Source organism: Stegostoma tigrinum, chromosome 23, assembly GCF_030684315.1.
Source record: "Stegostoma tigrinum isolate sSteTig4 chromosome 23, sSteTig4.hap1, whole genome shotgun sequence".
NCBI classification, from domain to species: Eukaryota; Metazoa; Chordata; class Chondrichthyes; order Orectolobiformes; family Stegostomatidae; genus Stegostoma; species Stegostoma tigrinum.
Window position 1 is genome coordinate 41435135 of NC_081376.1, and position 19388 is coordinate 41454522.

General features: G+C 39.0%; 1 protein-coding gene across 6 annotated transcripts in view; it reads right to left on the reverse strand.

Annotated features, from left to right (window-relative positions):
- LOC125462176 (RNA exonuclease 5-like) overlaps positions 1-19388 on the reverse strand; it is a 54858-nt gene that overhangs the window by 308 nt on the left and 35162 nt on the right. For 5 of the 6 annotated variants that reach the window (XM_048551833.2, XM_048551831.2, XM_059654097.1 and 2 more), the window contains 10 exons: positions 18988-19082; positions 15254-15356; positions 13351-13517; positions 11706-11826; positions 10451-10576; positions 9010-9147; positions 7547-7639; positions 3187-3403; positions 2145-2362; positions 1188-1297 (listed from right to left, as the gene is read on the reverse strand). In XM_048551833.2, coding sequence (XP_048407790.1) covers positions 1188-1297; positions 2145-2362; positions 3187-3403; positions 7547-7639; positions 9010-9147; positions 10451-10576; positions 11706-11826; positions 13351-13517; positions 15254-15356; positions 18988-19082 — 1388 coding nt within the window. The remainder of the gene's footprint in view (positions 1-1187; positions 1298-2144; positions 2363-3186; positions 3404-7546; positions 7640-9009; positions 9148-10450; positions 10577-11705; positions 11827-13350; positions 13518-15253; positions 15357-18987; positions 19083-19388) is intronic. The other variant, XM_059654098.1, reaches the window with a different exon arrangement.

Sequence of the window (19388 nt, forward strand, 5' to 3'; positions counted from 1 at the left end):
AGGATTTCAAAAATTATTCTATGATTTTACTAACTTTCTCCTTTAAAAGGAAATTATTTCCACCAATATCATCTCTGCTCTGAGCACCCCAAAAAAGGCTTTCTTTTTGACTCGTGATACACTGGCACGAACGCATTACTGTGCAGGTACAATGGGGAGTACACTGACTGCAAAAACTGTAACTTTGTTTACCAAGGTATCAATGCACTATAAATCTGGTGATGCTAGAACACAAGGAGGGCCACATGAAAACAGTGGAAGTTTGTATTTACATTAGATTTACATTCTTCTGGAGTAAGCATGATCTATTGTTGGCATTACTAGGCTGCTGCCACAGCTAACTATTACATTTTAAAACAGTCTTATTGAATATAATGAATATATATTTTATAAAAATGGTTTGGTAATCCTCTTTCCTTATCCATGTGCAGGAGGTATTCTTCTTTCTTCAGTTCGTCCTGGCAAACTCTTCCTTACTTCTCTATTTACTCTGGCTCTCTTTCCCACCAGCTCATTCTTGACCCACCAGACTGGGCAAGTCCCAAGCTAGATGTGATCTGAACTAGCTGGTTTCAGCTGGGGGTGAAGCTGGCACTTGGTCCTGGGTCAGGGAAAAATTAGCCAGGTTTCCTCCACCTGATCAATATTCTGCTCAATATGTATATATGGAATATTGTGTGAGGATCGAGTTAAATGTGAGATGCATCACATGCTGAGTAGTTTGACAGGATTCATTGCCACATGAATTAAACCATTTTGTGAAGCATCAACACTCCTTGAACCATCCTCAAGGGACAGCATCAACAGCTTCAAAGCAGTAAGGATGGAGAGAAAGCTATTCAAATTTTACTTACAAGTTAAACCATACTGGGGATGTGAACAAGTCACTGAAATATATAGATCACACATAATAGACACAGTTTTGACTGATCAGGAATAATGAAGTAATCGGTAAGAGAATTTACAACGTTGATACTTACCTAACTTCTGTTGATCAGAGTGAAGCAATGAGCAATTTTGCTTCTACAATAAGAAAATCTCTAATTGATACCTACACATCAAGACTATATCCTGGTTTCACAAAATAGCAAATCATAAGCCTGCTTGTGGTTGTGAACACTGCACACAGTTGCCATCATATATGGCCTCTAATTAATTTTAAAACACAAACTTCTGCGTTGTTTTACCTGTTTGTTCCTGGCAGCAGGACCATGCAGAGTGTGTTGTTGGGTAATGCCCTGAAGAGTCTGCCTGCACGTCGATCTATTGTACTCATCAGGTTTTTCAATTCTTGCTCCTAGTTGATGCAAAGTATATTATTAGTGCGTCCCACTCTGAGTGAGATTTGTATCCCTTCTTATCCATTCATTCCATCATCATTCTACAGCTGTTACCATCACTGCCCTGGGCTACTGATTCAGAGTGCAGTGTTATGAGCAAGTTGGCAGCCCTTATATTTAATAATATTATTTCGATCCACTTTTAATAATAAATTCAACGAATAAGGAGGATTGAAATTGCACTTGAGTTATCAGCGTAGGGTACCATTTGTTACAAAAGCATTAATTGTTGGAAAAAACTCAGCAGGTCTTCAGCAGGACCCTTCTGAAGAAGGGTTACTGGACCTGAAAGGTTAACACGAAAGGTTAACTCTGCTTTCTCTCCATAGATGGTGCCTGACCTGCTGAGTTTTTCCAACATTTTCTGCTTTTGTTTCCAATTTCAAGCATCTGCAGTTCTTATGGTTTTTTGTTCACCATTTGCTACAATTGTCTCAATGTCTAATTTAACAGCTGGCTATGACTAACAGCTTTTTCCAGTGGTATGGATCAATTGTAGTGTTTTGTCAGCATTGAGCACTTCATGTACTAATAGGTACTTTGAAGAAAAATCATTTTGTAATCTACTTCTGCAAAAGCAATTTTATATGTTGAAAGTTTGGGTACATTATTCTTAAGCTTCCTTGCTTCTAATATTAAAATAATCAATGATAAATGTAGGCTTCAGTGATTTATATTATATTTAAAATATTTCTCTTTCTCCTTTTGTATTCTAACTTGCTTTCATTCCTTCCACTCAAACATGGTCAAGAAGCTTTATAATATTATGAAAGAGTAGAAAATAGTTTAACAATAATAACTCACACACTGAGAAAGTTTCTCCTTTCTCTTCTCAAAAGAACATCTCTCTAATGCCAGAGGGTCAGATGTCCTGGGGTTCAGTGCAGTGTAAGACCTTTGAGCCACCCAGGATTGGAGGTGGTAGGGAGTGAGAGCTCTCAGCACATTCAGTCTTTGTTTCCTCACTTTTTGTCCATTCATAGCTGCCTGGGCCTTCAGAGCGCTCTCCAAACTTCCATATTCTAAACAGTAAATCACACAGAACAATAATTCCAACCAAACTCATAAAGTCAAGCAAAGTTTTTGTCAAGAAATCCACCAGACAAATCTGAATCCTTCAGTTCCCTAACTCAACTTGTACTTTGAAAGGGACCTCACAAGTAAGGCTAGAATTAGAATTGTGATTTCAGGAAATAGTTTCATTTCAAGCATTCATTTCTATAACCTAAAGATTTGACTCTTACATCATCCTACCAGATTCCATGAATTCTCAAGCCATGCATGTGGTCAATTTAGAAAAAGATTGATTTTGAAAATTATATAACAAATCAATTCCATTTGTGCTTATTTCTCTATTCTGCACAGTTGTCCACTCCAAGTGGAGTGAGCTTTGTGAAACAAATGGACCATACTCAACTTTCTTTGGGGGCTCTGAGTATGCCCCTAGATGGGAAATTTTCCAAATCAAAACAGTGGACACAATCCATCCTGATGCAGCACTGAATTCAAATGCACTGGGACATTGATTTCAGACAATTGCTTTGGGACAGGATAGAGATAAAGTGATGGATTTATAACTGCAGAACAGAAAAGGCTTGCTTTCTCTCCCCTCTGATGTTCCCCTTGGCTTGTCAGTGAACAATATCTTGTGAAAAGTAAATTGAAGAAACACCAATAAATGCACGATGACACCTTCAGTTTTATAGAAAACTTTCAACACTCGTTTGCTACGTGAAGCACAGTGAAAACAAGTCTTTTCTACCAATTAGAAAACTCGTCAGTGAGAACTTTCACTGTATAGAATTTCAGATTTTCTTTTATCAAACTATGCTGCTGATTTACTCACTTATAAAGCAATCCTGAGGCTTTGCATCAACATCATCACCAGGGCAAATAATTGCCTCAATATGTCCAAATTTGCTGAATTTGTCATTGAGGTGTTTCTTTGTCAGAGTCTGTTGAATTCCTGACACATAAATAACTGTTCTGTTTATGATATCATTTTCTAGCTTCTTCAGGACACGATCGCAATCCAGTGTGCTTTCTTTAATTGGTCTTTGAACCTGAAGAGTTAGAAAAAAAAACACTGTTTCTAGCAGCAATTTTATTTTACAATAGTGCTGAACAGCAGGCTACCTCGTCAATGTGGATCCAATTTAGACAAGCAGGAGAAAAGTTTCTCTCTCTCTCTCTCTGACGCATGCTAGAGTTTGACAGAAAATGAATTTTGACGTTCCAGTCTGAAGTTTTATAATTTTACAGCACAAAACTGCCCTGTTCAAGTTAATCAGAAGCACATGAAGCTCTGTATCAGGATCATGGGTTAATCCCCTCTTAACAACAACAACAATTTTTCAGTTAAGAAGTTACAATAAACCTGATTAGTGACTGTGCCTAACTTGCAGAAACTGAAGTGATTTTTTGTTGCACCAGTGCATTCATTGATTTTTCAGAGTAATTAGAGTTGATTGGAATTGATTCTTGTTCTACAACAGAGGAGGGAGCTAGTTATTCGGTGAGTCCCTGAGAAGTCTTACTTTATTAGAACATAGAACATTATAGCACAGTACAGGCCCTTCGGCCTTCGATGTTGTGCTGACCTGTCGTACCAATCTGAAGCCCATCTAACTTACACTATTCCATGTACATCCATATGCTTGTCCAATGATGACTTAAATGTACTTAAAGTTGGTTAAGTTTTAATATAGTGCACAGATTGGTGGTGAAATTAACACAATATATAACAAGTGACATTAGTAAGTGAATAATGTAATTAAATAATTAAAACTCATTAGTGATGGAGGATGATGTTGCAGCGTGGGGAACACCTGGGCACTGTCGTCATCCGGAGCTAACACGTTTGCAATAAGTGTTTAAAGATCAAGTGGTTTTGGCTCAGATCTAATGAGCTAGTGGCCAAACTACAGACTCTGCAGCACATCAGGGAAGGTGACATAGTTGTAGTAGTTATGGTGAATAGTATAGTGAGGAGGATTGACTCCATTCTATGCAGCACAGACTGAGAATCCAGATGGCTTGGTTGTTTGCCTGCTGTCAGGGTTCAGGAAATCTGCTCAGGGCTAGGAAGGTGTTTGCAGTGGGAGGGGGGAGGATTCAGCCACCATGGTCTGTGCACGTACCAACTATAAGCAGAATAAGGAAAGAGGTTCGGCATTGAATATTTAAAGAGCTTGGCACTAAATTAAAAAACAGAACCTCAAAAGGTTATAATTGCTGTTACTACCTCAGTTCCGTGTATATAGATTACTCAGAGGGTTGAGAATCTTTGGAACTCCTTGCCAGAGAGACATATGATCAGAGTCCTTCTGTATTTTTAAAGCCAAGACGGAGTCATTACCAAATGAGGTATTAAGGATTCTGGGGAAAGGGCTGGAAAGTGGATGACAGCAGTGTCGGAACAGCCATGTTTATATTGAATGGTACAGTAGGCTTGAGGGGCTGAACATCTCCCTCCTATTCTTATTTGTTATAGTCTTATAAGCATAGGGTACATAACATTAGAGAGAATGAATGCATGGCTCAAAGACTGGTATGGGAGAAGTTCTGGTTCATGGGCCATTGGCATCAGCACTGGGGAAAGTCAGGGATGAACTATTTGCATGTCTACACTGAACTGCGGTGCTGTCAGTTTTTCTGACAAGTTGCTGCACTAGCGAAGTCGAAAAGATTTTAAACTAAACAGTGGGGGTAAAGGATCAAATGTAGAAAAATGTGGTATATTGAACAGCTGGGGAAAGCATCAAACTTAAGGGAAAAAGTATACAACTGTATACTTATATACAATATAAGTAGCAGGTCAAAGCACTGGTCAAAATATAAAGATGGTAGAGAATAACGAAAAGGTTAGTTGAAGGAAGTGATTACAGTAAGATAGGAACCCAGCTGGTAATATTAAAAATGGATAGCAAGCATTTCTACAGTATATTTAAAAGAGTAAGTGAAGCGAACATTCATCCCTTAGAGAGTAAGAATGGGGAGTTAATAGTAGAAAATAAAGAAATGGCGGGTGAAACGAACAAATATTTTGCTTCTGTCTTCACAATAAAGGATACACTTAGCATTCCAGTAATAGCTGTAAATCAAGATACAAAAGAGAGAGGAACTGAGTGAAATTACAATCACGAGGGAAGTGAACTGATGCAGCGACAGGCTGGCAAGTCTCTGGGTTGATGGACCACATCCTCACATGTTAAAAAGAGATGACTGATGAACTTGTAGATATGTTGGTATTAATGTTCTAAAATTCCCCAGATTCTGGAAAATTTCCATCAGGTTGGAAAGTAAAAAATAGGGGAGGTAAGCAGAAAACAGGAAACTATATCCCAGTCATTTTGACATCTCTCACGGGGATGGCACTAGAATCGATCATTGAAGAGGTTGTAAAAACACAGAAGTAACTGGAAAGCAACAGCATGGTTTCATAAAAGGGAAATTATTTAACCAATTTATTGGAAGCTCTTTGAAGAAGTAATAAGTGTTGTGGATAAAGGAGAGCCTGCACATATCCTACATTTGGTTTTCCAGACAGCATTTGCCAAATCAAAGCTTACTGCAGAAAATAAAAGCTCGTAGTATAGGGCAATATTCCCTTTAATTTTTCCTGCTGCTGCATGGACCTCCGTGGTCTGCACAGCTTACTGGAACACTGGACGTACCTAGGTGGCTTCAGTGACTGGACACAAATCTGGCAGATTAATTACCATATTTGAAAATGTGAAGTGGTTCAGATTGGCAGGAAGAATGAAGAAACGGAATATTACTTAAAGGGAGAATGACTGCAGAGTGTCACTATAATGATAAAAATAGACTGTCACTTTTCTTTTGTCTTCTATCCACTGACTCAATGCCTGTGACCTTTCATGGGACTAAAATGATTGTTGAAAAGGAAAAACACTAACTTAAGATAGCAACAGCAGTCATTTGAACAGATTTAGCCAAGTTTGTGAAGCTGTCAACATACAACAATTATTGTGAAGCAGAATTAACAACTGTACAAAGAACTGAAATCCAGATCTGCATCTCCTGGTTGATTCTGACCTTAAAGTTTCACATATCTGGATGAAAAACTCCTGCAGCAACAAGGTCAGACAGGAACTGTATTTCAGGCAGTTTTTAGAGCAGACACAAGGGATGATGGATTCAGAACAGCAGAACTTGACAGGCTAGCTTTCCATCTCTACCATTTCTCTCAGTCTCTCAGAAAACCACGATCGACAAAAAGCAAATCGGAGCAACATCCATGCACACAGAACTTAAAAGTATCTACAAACTTGGCTACTGCTGAGGATACAAGTTTAATTCATGACTTGTTGCTTAATTAATACAACTGCGCTCTCATGTTAAAACCTGACATTTCAAGGATTTTGAGGACTTCTTATCCTTGATTTTCCATTTTGAATTCGGCTGTCTCCTACTTTTAAAATTTATACTTGTGTTTGAGTTTGATGTTGCTTTTTTATTACTTTCATGGGGTTTGTTAACAACAGCATTTTTATCTTTCAGTTGAGAGAACCTTGTAACTAACTTCTTAATCTGAAATGCTTCTGTGGCTTACTGAAGTGTGATGTAGCTACATGCCATAAAGAATTAAAAATATTTATTATGGTCAAGTGGGGCAGCTTAAACAGACGGGAATGATTCATCCCTTCTTGGTTGTAACACTGGCAAGGCACAGAATGGTTACAGATACTATACCTAGCCTAGGGCACTCGCATTGGTGACAATGGCCATAAACAGTTTGATCTTGGCAGCAACATTTTAATTCTCAATAATAAAAACATCCTCCCCTAAAACGAAATTAATTGACTAACTTATCTTGATAATAAATGGAATTTAATTAATTTGCTTATTACACCAAATGAGCCTAATTCAAGATTCATAACATTGTCACTGAAAAATAGAACAGAACGTTCTTGCGATGTTAAGTGCGAAAATTCAGACGAAATTTAATCCATATTATCCACTACTAAAAATAAGGCAACTGCACACGAGAAATATAGGTTACAGCAGAATGCAGAGACTGACAGGTGACTTAGCTGGTATTTATTCATGAAATACACATGCAAACCTTTAATGCTTCAAAAGGACTGATCTGCAAGACGCTGAGACTTTGCCTTACAATTTTTTGCAACTATCAAAAGAATTCTGAAACGGACAAAAGAAAATTCAAATTTCAGTGCTGTTACCGTAATGGGAAATCGACCCATAATGCTTCCATTCAATGTAAGCACAGCAAGGTGCGCACTTTCAGGGAGTGCATACTCAATATGCACATAGGGCTGTAAAGAGAATGAAAAAAATTACACTACATGCAAAAATCATGCAATTTTATATATTTTACAATATATTTCTTTCTTTATTAACTAACAAGATGCCTAAAAAAATCAACTGCATTTATTGAGAAGCTTTCATGATCTTGGGGTATCCAAAATTAATCATTTCTGAAGTGTATTATGGGGAAACATGAAAACAAATGTGTTTACAGTTCCAACATGCGTCAGTAAATGATCTGTTAATGTGTTTTCTGGTGACAATGTGCAAAGGACAGGAAATGAGGAGAATTACCCATTCTTCTTTAAATAACAACATAAGAGGTCAGATGAGGCTGTGGCTTAACATTTCATTGAAAGTATAGTATACGGAGAGTACTGCAGTGCCCTAGTACAGCAGTGGAGTCCTATTCTAGATGTTGTACTTAAGTCCACAATTTCAATACTTAGGTGACAGTGTAACAAGAGTATGAAGGCTGATCCTCGAACTTAGCCATTAAATAAGCACAAGGGCCTGAAAGTTTTACATGACTCAAAAGGGTTGTTGAGAATTACTGAAGGAGGTAATTTCTGGTGATACTTTTTCAAGAACTGGCAGGTGCTTCAAGATTAGCTCTACAGATATCACAGTGTGCTTACCAAAGACACTCTCAATGTAGTAGCCATTCTTTTGCTCTTGCTTCCAAAAGTAGGCTTGGTGTCTGCACACACCATCATACTCTTTCCAGTTGTACCTGCCATATTGTGCTTCTGCACATGGCCCAACACTGATTCTTAAACACCATCACTGATTTCACTTTATTTTAGAATTTTACATTTACCATGCTTGAAGCAGTTAGACTAACTACTCTTACACACACGGCAATACTAGGAAAAGGGTTTATATCAAGAGCTCAAATTCATGTGGTGGATTACTTCCAACATCATCGATTGCCTCTCTACCTCCCATTCCTTATTCAGGTCCTATAGGCATTATCATCCCCTCTAAATCTGACAGCTTTCATTTTCCTCTTAGTTTTTCCAGCTCCTGCTTGAACTTAATCCATGCAGTGCATCTAATTCCAGCAAAGGCCAGATCATTTATGCCATATTTATCATAGTCCACTATTTATACACCTATTGACCTAACAGTTTGTTTGGAGTTAATCACAAAGGGCCTGCTTATGACACAGGAGTGAACAATCTATTCATGGCAGACGTTCACATTAGCACCAACTGTGCTGAGAGAGAAAGCTAATGGTTAAACAACAAACATTGCTCCCTCTAGTGGATTGAAAATATTTGAAAAAATGTTACTCATTAGTTTTGCATGTTGTAGCTAGGAATTTTTGAAACATAAAGGGCCCTTTCCATTTTAGTTGAATTTTGACTGCTTGTACCTTGTGTGTTTCTGTGATAACACTGAAGGAACTGATGGAACCACAATTCTGGAATGTTTTTTCAACAGACGTTAAACAGAAATCCTTACAAAATGGACCAGCATACACAGTACACATTTCTGACAACTTCTGTCTCATCTGTGGGGAGAGTTGAAAATAGATCAGAATTAATGCATATTAACGCATGTTATCTGATGAAGGGCAATGATCTCCAGGTGTCTGTAATTCTAAAAGTTCATTAAGTTGCTTTTTAAGGTAGTGCACTTCAATATCACTGGTACACTTTGGCTGTAGTGTGTACAATCAATAAAATGACTGGTAGCACTTCCTCTCTTCGGCAACCTTCATCGGAGAAAGGAACAGGAGCAGCAATGTTATCGATAGCCCATTAACTCAAAACACAAACCACCCTAACTTGTAAACACATCTGCAACCAATATCCTGGAATTTGCTACGTAACACCAGTTTTGATGCATCAGCATCACAAGTGCTGAGCAGTGCGAAGACAAGGCTCACTATCACCTCCTCAGGCCAACTAAGGTTGAGTACTAAATACAGCATTGCAAGGTGTGCCCACAACCCGTTTTTTTTCTAAACAACCTCTTCAGAGATGTTATTTCATACCTCTGGAGCAGGTGGGACTTAAACCCAGGCCTCTAAGTCCAGGGTTAGGGGCACTGCCATTGCACCACAAGAGGGCCGCAGTGCCCATAACCTGAGTTCAATTAGAAAAAGAAATGTTTAAAAACCCGTTAAGTCCTTATAAAAAGCCAGACAAACTCATCAATTTTAGAATTACAGAAGCTGCCTCAGAGTTAGAATCATAGAATCCGTACAGTCTAGAAGCAGGCCATTCAGCCCATGCTGACCCTCCAAACAGCATCCCACTCAGACTTATGCCCCTATCCTATCCTTGCATTTCCCATGGATAGTTGACGTAACCTGCACATCTTTGAATTGTGGGAGGAAAATGAAGCACTTGGACATGAGAATATGCAAACTCCACACACAGTGAGAGTGAATTACGCCCAGGACCCAGGGACTGTCGGGCACCAGTGCTAATCACTGAGCCGCTATGCCACCCTTCCTGGACAGTGGATCATTTTAGGAGTCCCTTCAGTTTGCTCATGAAATTATAATTGGAACCATAGGTGTCCTCCAGAGTTCAATTGTGGGAGGGTATTGCTAGCAGGATGTAACCATTTGGCTCTAGTTCAGGATAATCTTCATTTTCTTTTTCTGGTGATTGTAAAAGACTGTGACAAATGAGGAAAATACGTATAATAACAAAGTTGGACTGTTGGTTATTTAGTAGCCAAATTATTCCTAAAGTTGATGCCGTGCATGTTTGCATGCTTATGCAAATAAATAAGAATTTTGACACAATATGCTGTGATAAAACTAAATAACCGTATAGAGATCTGTTACTGTAATGTTATACCTTTTCGTGTAGTAATCCCTCATGAATCTTCATATTTAGATTACATTCACTGTATTCAGAATAAGATGTAAAGTGACTTAAACTTAATGAGGCAACGGGGATCTCAGTCTGAGCTTGCTGAACAATCTGCAGAAAACATATTCAAGAATAATCTGAGGGCATTTCAAGTAAACAAGTGAAAAAGTATTGCAACTTTAGACGTTTTCAGGACATTCAACCAAAGGATCTACATGCAAAACATAAATTACAATCAAATGGCCGATGCATTCTATTTTAAAACTTGGTTAAAACTTTCTGTACCTACATCAATGAGAACATCAATTATAAGAGGATCCATACTTGTTTGCAGTTCCAGTCACACTTGTAGAAGGCACAGCAATTAGCCTTTATAATGGTTATAAAGAATAGAAGTAACTTCTGAGCCAAGGAAAAGTTACTGTGTTTAGCAGTAGTAAGTCAGTAGGCATTAACTCTTGCTCAAAATCATTCAGCATTCTCACTTTCCTGAGTGGAATCTGTCATACTCAGCAGCCCTGAAAGCAGTTGCCATTGACAGCTAGCTAGAAAAGCCTGTTTTAAATGTGTTCCACCAATTTCATCTGTCGCACTGAGGTATGCCAATTCAACTTTCTGCTGAGGGGTATTATCATTTTATACCATTGTTGCGTTTGCACAAAGCTAGTTTGGTGCTACTCCCAGCTTTCCTGCCTTTGGATCCCTGGGCTTCAAAACTGCCCCATTCCTCTCCTGTCCTGCTTCCTGTCTTCTGTTCTTACACTCCTCTGCACTTACTTCTTTTTTCCCCTCCCATGCTACAGCTGTCTCCCTCACTGCACAATATCTATTTATCCCTCTTGTTTTAACGCTGTTTGACGCTGAGAGCAAATTTGGCCTTGCGGTACCATGTGATATTATTTACTATGACAACATTAATAAGAACTTTCATCATTGTAAAAAAATCATAATGCTGCACACAAACAGAAATACAACCAACACAAAAAAATGCTCAACAGGTTAAGCTAGTGTCCTTGCAGGATAGTGTAACTGTCAGTTCTGCACAGTTGTTCATGTTGTCAAGAGAAGTTCACGAACAGAAAAATTTTAAGAACCGATTCTAATTGTATTGATCAACTAGTTATGCTGATGTAGAGAGTTGAATATATCATGTCCAGTTACAGTCATGGGAAGAATTCTCAAAGATTTCTGAACAGAAATCTCTGGTTATATTCTGGTATATAGCTGGTATCTCACTTACTTCCTTGTCTGTTTTACATTCAATTTTATGCCAGGCTTCTTGATGTATCAGCTCCTTCACTGCTTTACTTGTGCCTAGTAGAACTGCTTTCTGATCATGTGTACCCAATTTGTTAACCAAACTAGATGGAAGAAAAGATATTCTTGTTACTTGCATTGCACACCCATTATTGCCACCTCTAAAATAATATCAAACAGCACTATACAACTTCTGTTGCACAGTAAGTTAAAATAATTTGCCTTGAGTATAATACTCTTATTTGAACTACTGCAAAATAAAACGAGAATAAATAAATGAGATCTCAAAGATGGCGTGCAAAATCAAAAGTATTCTGATGTGAGGGCTGCTTTGGAACTGTTCTGAAGAAGGATCACTGGACCTGAAACGTTAACTCTGATTTTTTCTTCACAGATGCTGCCAGACCTGCTGAGCTTTCCCAGCCACTTCTGTTTTTGTTACAGAGGTAAATATATTTGCTCTTTACCCACTTATGACATAGATACATTTTTAGCTCTGTAGTCATTATGGATTGTCAAAACCCGTTCTCCCTGATTCATCAGTGTGTAAATGAAATATACAAGCCTTGATAGTGTTAAGTTTGATTCACTGTGTTGAGTTAACTGACTTCTGCTAAGTCAGTGCTTTAACCATGAATTAGGGACAAGTGATAAAAGCTGGTCTAGCCCATGACATCCCCATGAAGGAATAAAATTTAAGAAGCTACTCACAAAAAGACTAATAAATCAAACAAAGAGCATTCTGAACGGCTACTTTAATAAACACTAAATCATTAATTTATATTAAGAAAGAATGAAGAAGTTTTGCCATCACCTGATAAGGCCATTGTCAGTGTTAACACTTTAAAGGTTTAATGGGATGGTTATGATTGAGTAATGTGACAAGTTGTTAGCATTTATTATTTCTTATAATAGGAAGAACAGGAATATAAACATTTTCTCCTTAGGGTGGGGTGAGGAAGGTTGTGGTAATCAAGATCTGTCTGAAGTCAGGCTTGCTGCTAAAAAGCACGCATGCTGGTAGATGTTTGCAAAGAAGATAAACCACTACAATCTGGCAGATCTGTGGCACTTTAACTCAGTAACAGAACCTAGAGGATGGACCAGGCCCTTAGGTTTGCATTTCATTGCATTCAGCAAGTCACTGTCCTGATAGGTGGCATAATGCTCAGCACTTTTATTCAAAGAATGTTCAAGTAGTTATGGGTTGTTACGCGTGTCAGACAAAAATAAATGCCAAATACATTAGATTCTGGACTATTCAGATTTTAGCAGCTGGCAGTGTTAACTTCAGTACACTTTCCATGCACTTTCATCCTGTAAGAAAATGACTGTAGAATTTCTTTGGAGGAAAAGAGGAAGAACTCCAGAAAATGCTTTGAGCAGAAACTTGTTATCTAACTATTATCCCTGCTGAAGGGATAGTAAAAACTCAAGAGTCCTGCATGCCCAGTGTCACAGCTCTCCAATGAAGCACTACACTGCATGTAAAATTAAAAGGTTGTGCAAGCAAATCCTAGGGGAACTTCATTTTATACAGCATCATGCTGTTAAAAGATCTGTGGTTTCTCAGCACAGAACAGTCTATATATAAATTCTTTAGAAGTGATAAAATATCATGAACTAACCTGCCACAATGGAAGGATGGTGTGCCTAAAAATCCATCTACCTTGCTGCAGTTTGCTTTCAGGTAACCCAACAGCCTGTTTGTCTGACTTCTACTGTCAGACTGTGCTGTGAAATTATCTCCTGCTGGCTGTTTAGCTTGGAAATTCTCCAGATTCAACTTTGCTACCTGTAACCAAAGCATTAGTTGAATTTTAATAAACGACACCAAATGCACAGAAAGGTAATTTAAATATTCTGGGCTCTGTACATAAAGATGATTTGATTTCAAATAAAACCTGCTAATTCATTGGAGGTGTTAAACACTGCTCATCAAGACAATTTATATTCACTACATTGATTCCATGCTCCCAGCAGCTACTTGCAATGGCAATGCCAGGCAACTAAGTGAAAAGACAGTTTCAAAACAATTAAATAACGCGGTGAACTCTGTACTGACATTAACTGTGGATATCTTAAGATACAAAGCATGTATTTGAAGCAAAAGAAGTAGTGACTATGCAGATCACAAGGTGGTATGATCATCCCAAGATAAAGAAACACTTCTGACACCCAAGTTGCCTTAAGTTACACAAAAAAAACCCAGCTGGAATGAAAGTGCAATAAGATTTCCTGCCAACTAGAAGTACATTCTTTGCAAAGAAGTTGTTAATGAGAACCTGCACCAAAATCCACATTATTTGGGATACTTCTGCCCCCTGCTCCTCTCGAAACAGCAGGAGAACAAGATAAATTGGATCAGTGTTTCCTTACATGAGACCTTGACGTTTCATGGTATTCAAAAAGGTGATGACAAAGATTCAATCTTCAGCACTGTGCATCATGAAGATAATTTCAGAAAAAGTAACCAATTACTAGAATATAATAACGCAACAACGTCTAAAACTGAAGAGCAAAGGTATTTCATCAAGAGAAACAAAAAATAACTAACATAATTTGTGGTCTGATCTATTATAGTTGCCAGATTGTTAACAATGGAGGCATGTTGAAAAACTGCAGAATTGATCGGTGAAATGATATTTAAATACATTTCGATTTCTGCTTCTGCATTAAAATAATGAAAACATAGTCACTTATGTGTATGCCCTTAGTTTTCTAACTGCTCTTACAATATCTCTCTGCACCAATTTTCCAACCTGAGAGTTATAGGAATTTGTGCGAATTGCTAGAGATCACAATTTCAGGCAAAGTCAGTCTCTGTTGCTGCATGAAGTAAGCAGCATTATGATTTTTGGGAAGCTTTCACTTCACGTAAAGCTTTAAGTGACTCTGGTAATCAAGAAAAAAACTTGCTGCTTCCAAAATGCAGCTATCACAGTTGCAGAAGTTTAACCTTTGCAGTTGCCAGGGAGGCTATTTGCAAGTCAGGAACACAAGAAGTCATAGAGTGAGTTTGTTTGCATCTCTTCAATTTGCCCACAGTAGTAACCTCCCATTCTGGGTTTCCTGCCCAATAACAGCAGAGAAGCAGGTGAGATCATTACATTAAAGCCTTTGACACTGGGGAAATCCATGTGCTGACGTTTAAAACCAGAATTGTACGGCCAAACTTCAGAAATTGACCTTTCTGCATATTTGAATCGCAGGCTTGCTTGTGCCACCAGGGGTTTTCCTACTTAAGTTCAAATGTGGCATTGATTAATGCAAACAATGACAGGGCAATGCTGTGTCCCCAGCATTAAGCCATTGCCCTATTTTAGCAACCCTCACACACCTACATTTGGTCCTATTTTTGCAGGTTAATTAAAAATCCATCTCCAGGGTTTTATAATTAATTTGCATATTTTGCTTTAGTGGGCTTCTGATCAATGCAGAGGAAAATGCCAGCGTCAAGTCTATAAAGTCCAAATAAGATTACTCCCACTGATCTAGGCTAACACTTACAGTTTTTGATTGTTAACACACCTTCATGGGTCCCTCGTTGATGAAATATTGTGCCAACTCCAGAGCTGTTCTTGCATCTTCAGATGCATCATGACCAACCATTTCTTTTGACTGAATTTCCTTTCTGCTTGGAAAGAATTATACACTTAAAGATAGATGTTGAGAAAAATGTATCCATAAGGTCTTATTTCATGCAAGAATGTAGAAAACCAGATTATAAATTTCAAATTCTACCATGGAAAATTCTCTAAGCTTTAAAGGCCCTTTTAATTCAGGTAGTGAGGATAGATTGAAGAAGTTAGGACTGTTCTCCTTGGGGAGAAGAAGGCTGAGATGAAATTTGATTGAGGTTTTCATAATCATGAGGAGGCTGGATAGATCAGATAAGGAGATGCTGTTCCCACTTGTAAAATGAACAAGAAGGCACAGATTTAAAAGTGAAGTGCACAGAGAGAAAGGGTAATGTGAGAATTTTTCTTACCTCCACTTAGTGAGCAGTCAGGGTGTGGATGCACCGACCTGAGGTGTGGTGGAGGCAAGTTTAATGAAGGGATTAAAGAGGGCATTGGATAATTATTTGAATAGAAAGGGCACGGGGGAAAAGTAAGAGATTAGCATTAGGTAATGATGCATGTTGAAGAGCCTGTGCAGGTATGGTGGGCCAAAAGCCACCTTTTCAGCCATGACAATTATTTTATTCTGTGAAAAGGGAGGGAAGAGGAAAATGTGTTTGGCTGGGGCTTCATGCCTAACGATACAACTTAATTCAATAAATTCTGGTGGGATGGATGAAGAACAAAGGGACCCTATTACAGTTCTGGTAAAGAGGAACGGTACTGAGAACAGGAGTAGGGTACGAAAGAAAGAAAAGGGATGTGGTCAAGGGCACTGCCAACTACAGTGGGAAGAGAGTATGAATCCCTAGTTGTGAAAATAGGAGACTTATTGAAAGCACTGGCATGCACGATTGTATTGCCCAAACAGAGGCAACAGAGGGGGAGGAACTGGGCAAATGAAATCGATTCATTATAGGAAAGAGGGTGCAAGCAACTGTCATCAAGGTAACCAAAAGAATCAATGGCCTTATAGTGAATATTTGTTGACAGGAAAGGGAAGAGAATTGGAGCGAGATCAGTTGAATGTGAGAGAAAGGTAGCTATTGGGAACACAGTGGACAAAATTTCCCAGCTCAGTCTCTGAAAAGGAAATGGCACCAATATTCATTAAAGAATGGAGAAATTGAGGGAGGGGGCCTGAGTTGGTCTGGAATGTTCCATTTATCCCACAAAAAGGGAAGCACATCCAGAACCTAAGCTGATGCCCTTTATACTTTTCATTTGGAAGAAGGAAGAGGATTTGAAGGAAAAATTCTTCAATATTAAGACGTTGTTGAGGGGAAGAGGTGGACCGTGGATGGGAGCTAGTTGCATATATGTTCAGTGAAAAAGCAGAATGCTCTCAGATTTCCCAGGTGAGTTGGACATATAGAGCAACTGGAAGGAAAAGAAGTATCAGACATCATAGGAGCTGCAGATGCTGGAGAATCCGAGATAACAAGGTGTAGGGCCGGATGAACACAGCAGGCCAAGCAGCGTCTAGGCCCAAAACGTCAGCCTTCCTGCTCCTATGATAATGCTTGGCCCGCTGTGTTCATCCAGCTCTACACCTTGTTATCTTGTAAGGAAAAGGCGATAGTTTGGATCAGGACACTGAAAACTATAAAAGTGACAGAGCATTGCTAAATCATGGATATAATTTGGAAGAGACTGCACAAGGGCAGAGAAAAATAGTTGAGTTAGGAAGAAATCAGCTCAGCACGGGAGGAATAGGCTGAAACGATAGATCTATAATGATGGTACTGTCTGAGAAACTTCGGAAGCTGTGGAGGCAGGTTGCATGGCGTTACGGGGGCTGGTCGTGGGGTGATCAGAGGAGAAATACAAAAGACAGGAACTAGGAAAGGGAGATGTCTGGAGCTGACCAGAAGATATTGATGTTTGTGCTCAGGTTATGTCCCGGGACATAAAGGCAGTGTCAGAGAATTGGTGTTTGCCCCTTGCTTGGTAGAAGGGCAGACATCAATATATCAGCATGTTTGATAATGTTAAGTGTGGACCTGAGTCATGGAGTCATGCAGCATGGAAAGAGACCCTTTGGTCCAACTCGTCCATGCCAACAAGGTATCCTAAACTGAACTATTCCTATTTGCCTGTGTTTGGTCCATTTTCTCCTGCCTCATGTTTATATAACTTCCCCTTAAATGCATGTTATTCAACTCAACCATTCCAAATGATAGGGTACCATCCTAACCATTCTGAGGTTAAGAAAACATTTTCTGGATGCTTTATGCTCTTAGTTATAGTCTCTACTTGAAAGTTAAAACATCAGCTACTGAACACCATCCTCTGGAGTGTGTTCTAAATCATTCCAATCCATGCACCTACCCAGTTGTACCCACCTCTACCACTTTCTCTGGCAGTTCATTCTACAGTTCACCCTCTGTGTGAAAAAGTTCCTCAGCTCCCTTTTAAATCTTTCCCCTCTGACCTTAAACCTATGCCATCTCGTATTGGACTCCCCTACTCTTGGAAAAGACCTTGGCTATTCATCTTATCTGTGCCCCTCATAATTTTATAAATCTCTATAAAGTCACCTATCGGCCTCTGACACTCCAGGGGAAAATCATCCCAGTCTATGCAAACTCTTTTTAAATTTCAAAACGTCCAGTCCCGCAACATCCTTGCCAAGCTTTTCTGAACTCTTTCAAGTATAGCAGGGTGATCAGAATTGAATGCAATATTCTAAAAATAGCCTCATAAATGTCTTGCACAGCCGCAACAATGCCCCAACTCCTATATTCAATGTTCTGACCAATGGAGGCAAGTGTGCCAGACACCTTCTTCACTACCCTGTCTACCTGTGACTCCACTTTCAAGGAACAATGAGGTTGCACCTCTTGGTCCTTCTATTCAACAACAGTTCCTGGTTTGCCCTACCAAAATACAACACCTGGTATTTATCTGAATTAAACTCCATCTGCCACTTCCCCGCCGTCGGCCTAGCTAGTCAAGGTTTCGTTCTATTCTTAGATAACCTTCTTCACAGTCCACTATACCACCATCTCTCTCACTTCACTGTCAGAATGAGCATGATCAGTCCTGAATATGATTAACAACCAAAACAACAGCACAATACAACCCCTGTGATCCCTAGTGAACTCGTTGATCCGTCTGCAAGATGAATAACTGAGTAAGAGAACAGAATGCTGCAAGTTTAGAAGGTGACAGGTTAGAATAAGAAAAGGAACAACTGCCATGCCAGAAATTCCCAGTGGATAAGGTTAAGCTGTTATGGGAATCAGGAGAGAAGAACTAGCTGGCAGCCAAGAATTTTGTGGCAACGGGCTAAGGGAATTGGGAATAGATTTTGTTTAAAAGACAATTGGAGGAACAAAGATGGGAAAGGGGAACCTCAAATTTTTCCGGAGGATATAGTTCAAACGGCCTTTCTCAAGTGCATCTATATTATTGCCTTGTGCTTCATCTTTAATGCAGAATGAGACTCAGCAATCCCACATTTTCCTATAAAAATAATCTAATGTATACATCTAACAAATTCACGAATTGTTTAAATAATTTAAAGACATATTTCATTCAAAATGTTCATGGGTAGTTATCTTTCCCTTCCAATAACAATCATTAAGTGACCACGTGCTTCCAGAGTGAGCAGTCCATGCAAATAAACAATTGTCTCACCCCAGAACACTTCTTGCCAAAACTTTCAACTTAAATCTCTGACCCAAGTCCCTGGCATAAAGCAGTGATGTGTCAATGACATTTGGATGAATCATCTGCAAGAAACAAATTGCAATCTATTACTGGGGTATGCAAAGCACAAACCGAAAGAAAAAGTCATACTGAACGTCACCAATTCGGGGAAAAATTCCATTTCATAGAAAGTAGAACAGTATAGCAGAGGAATGGGCCCTTCAACCCACAGTGTTGTGCTGAACATGACCCTAAATGAAACTTTTCTGAAGAAGGGTCTAGACCCGAAACATCAGCTTTCCTGCTCCACTGATGCTGCTTGGCCTGCTGTATTCATCCAGCTCCACACCCTGTTATCTCACTATCTCCTAATCCCTTCTGCCTGCCCA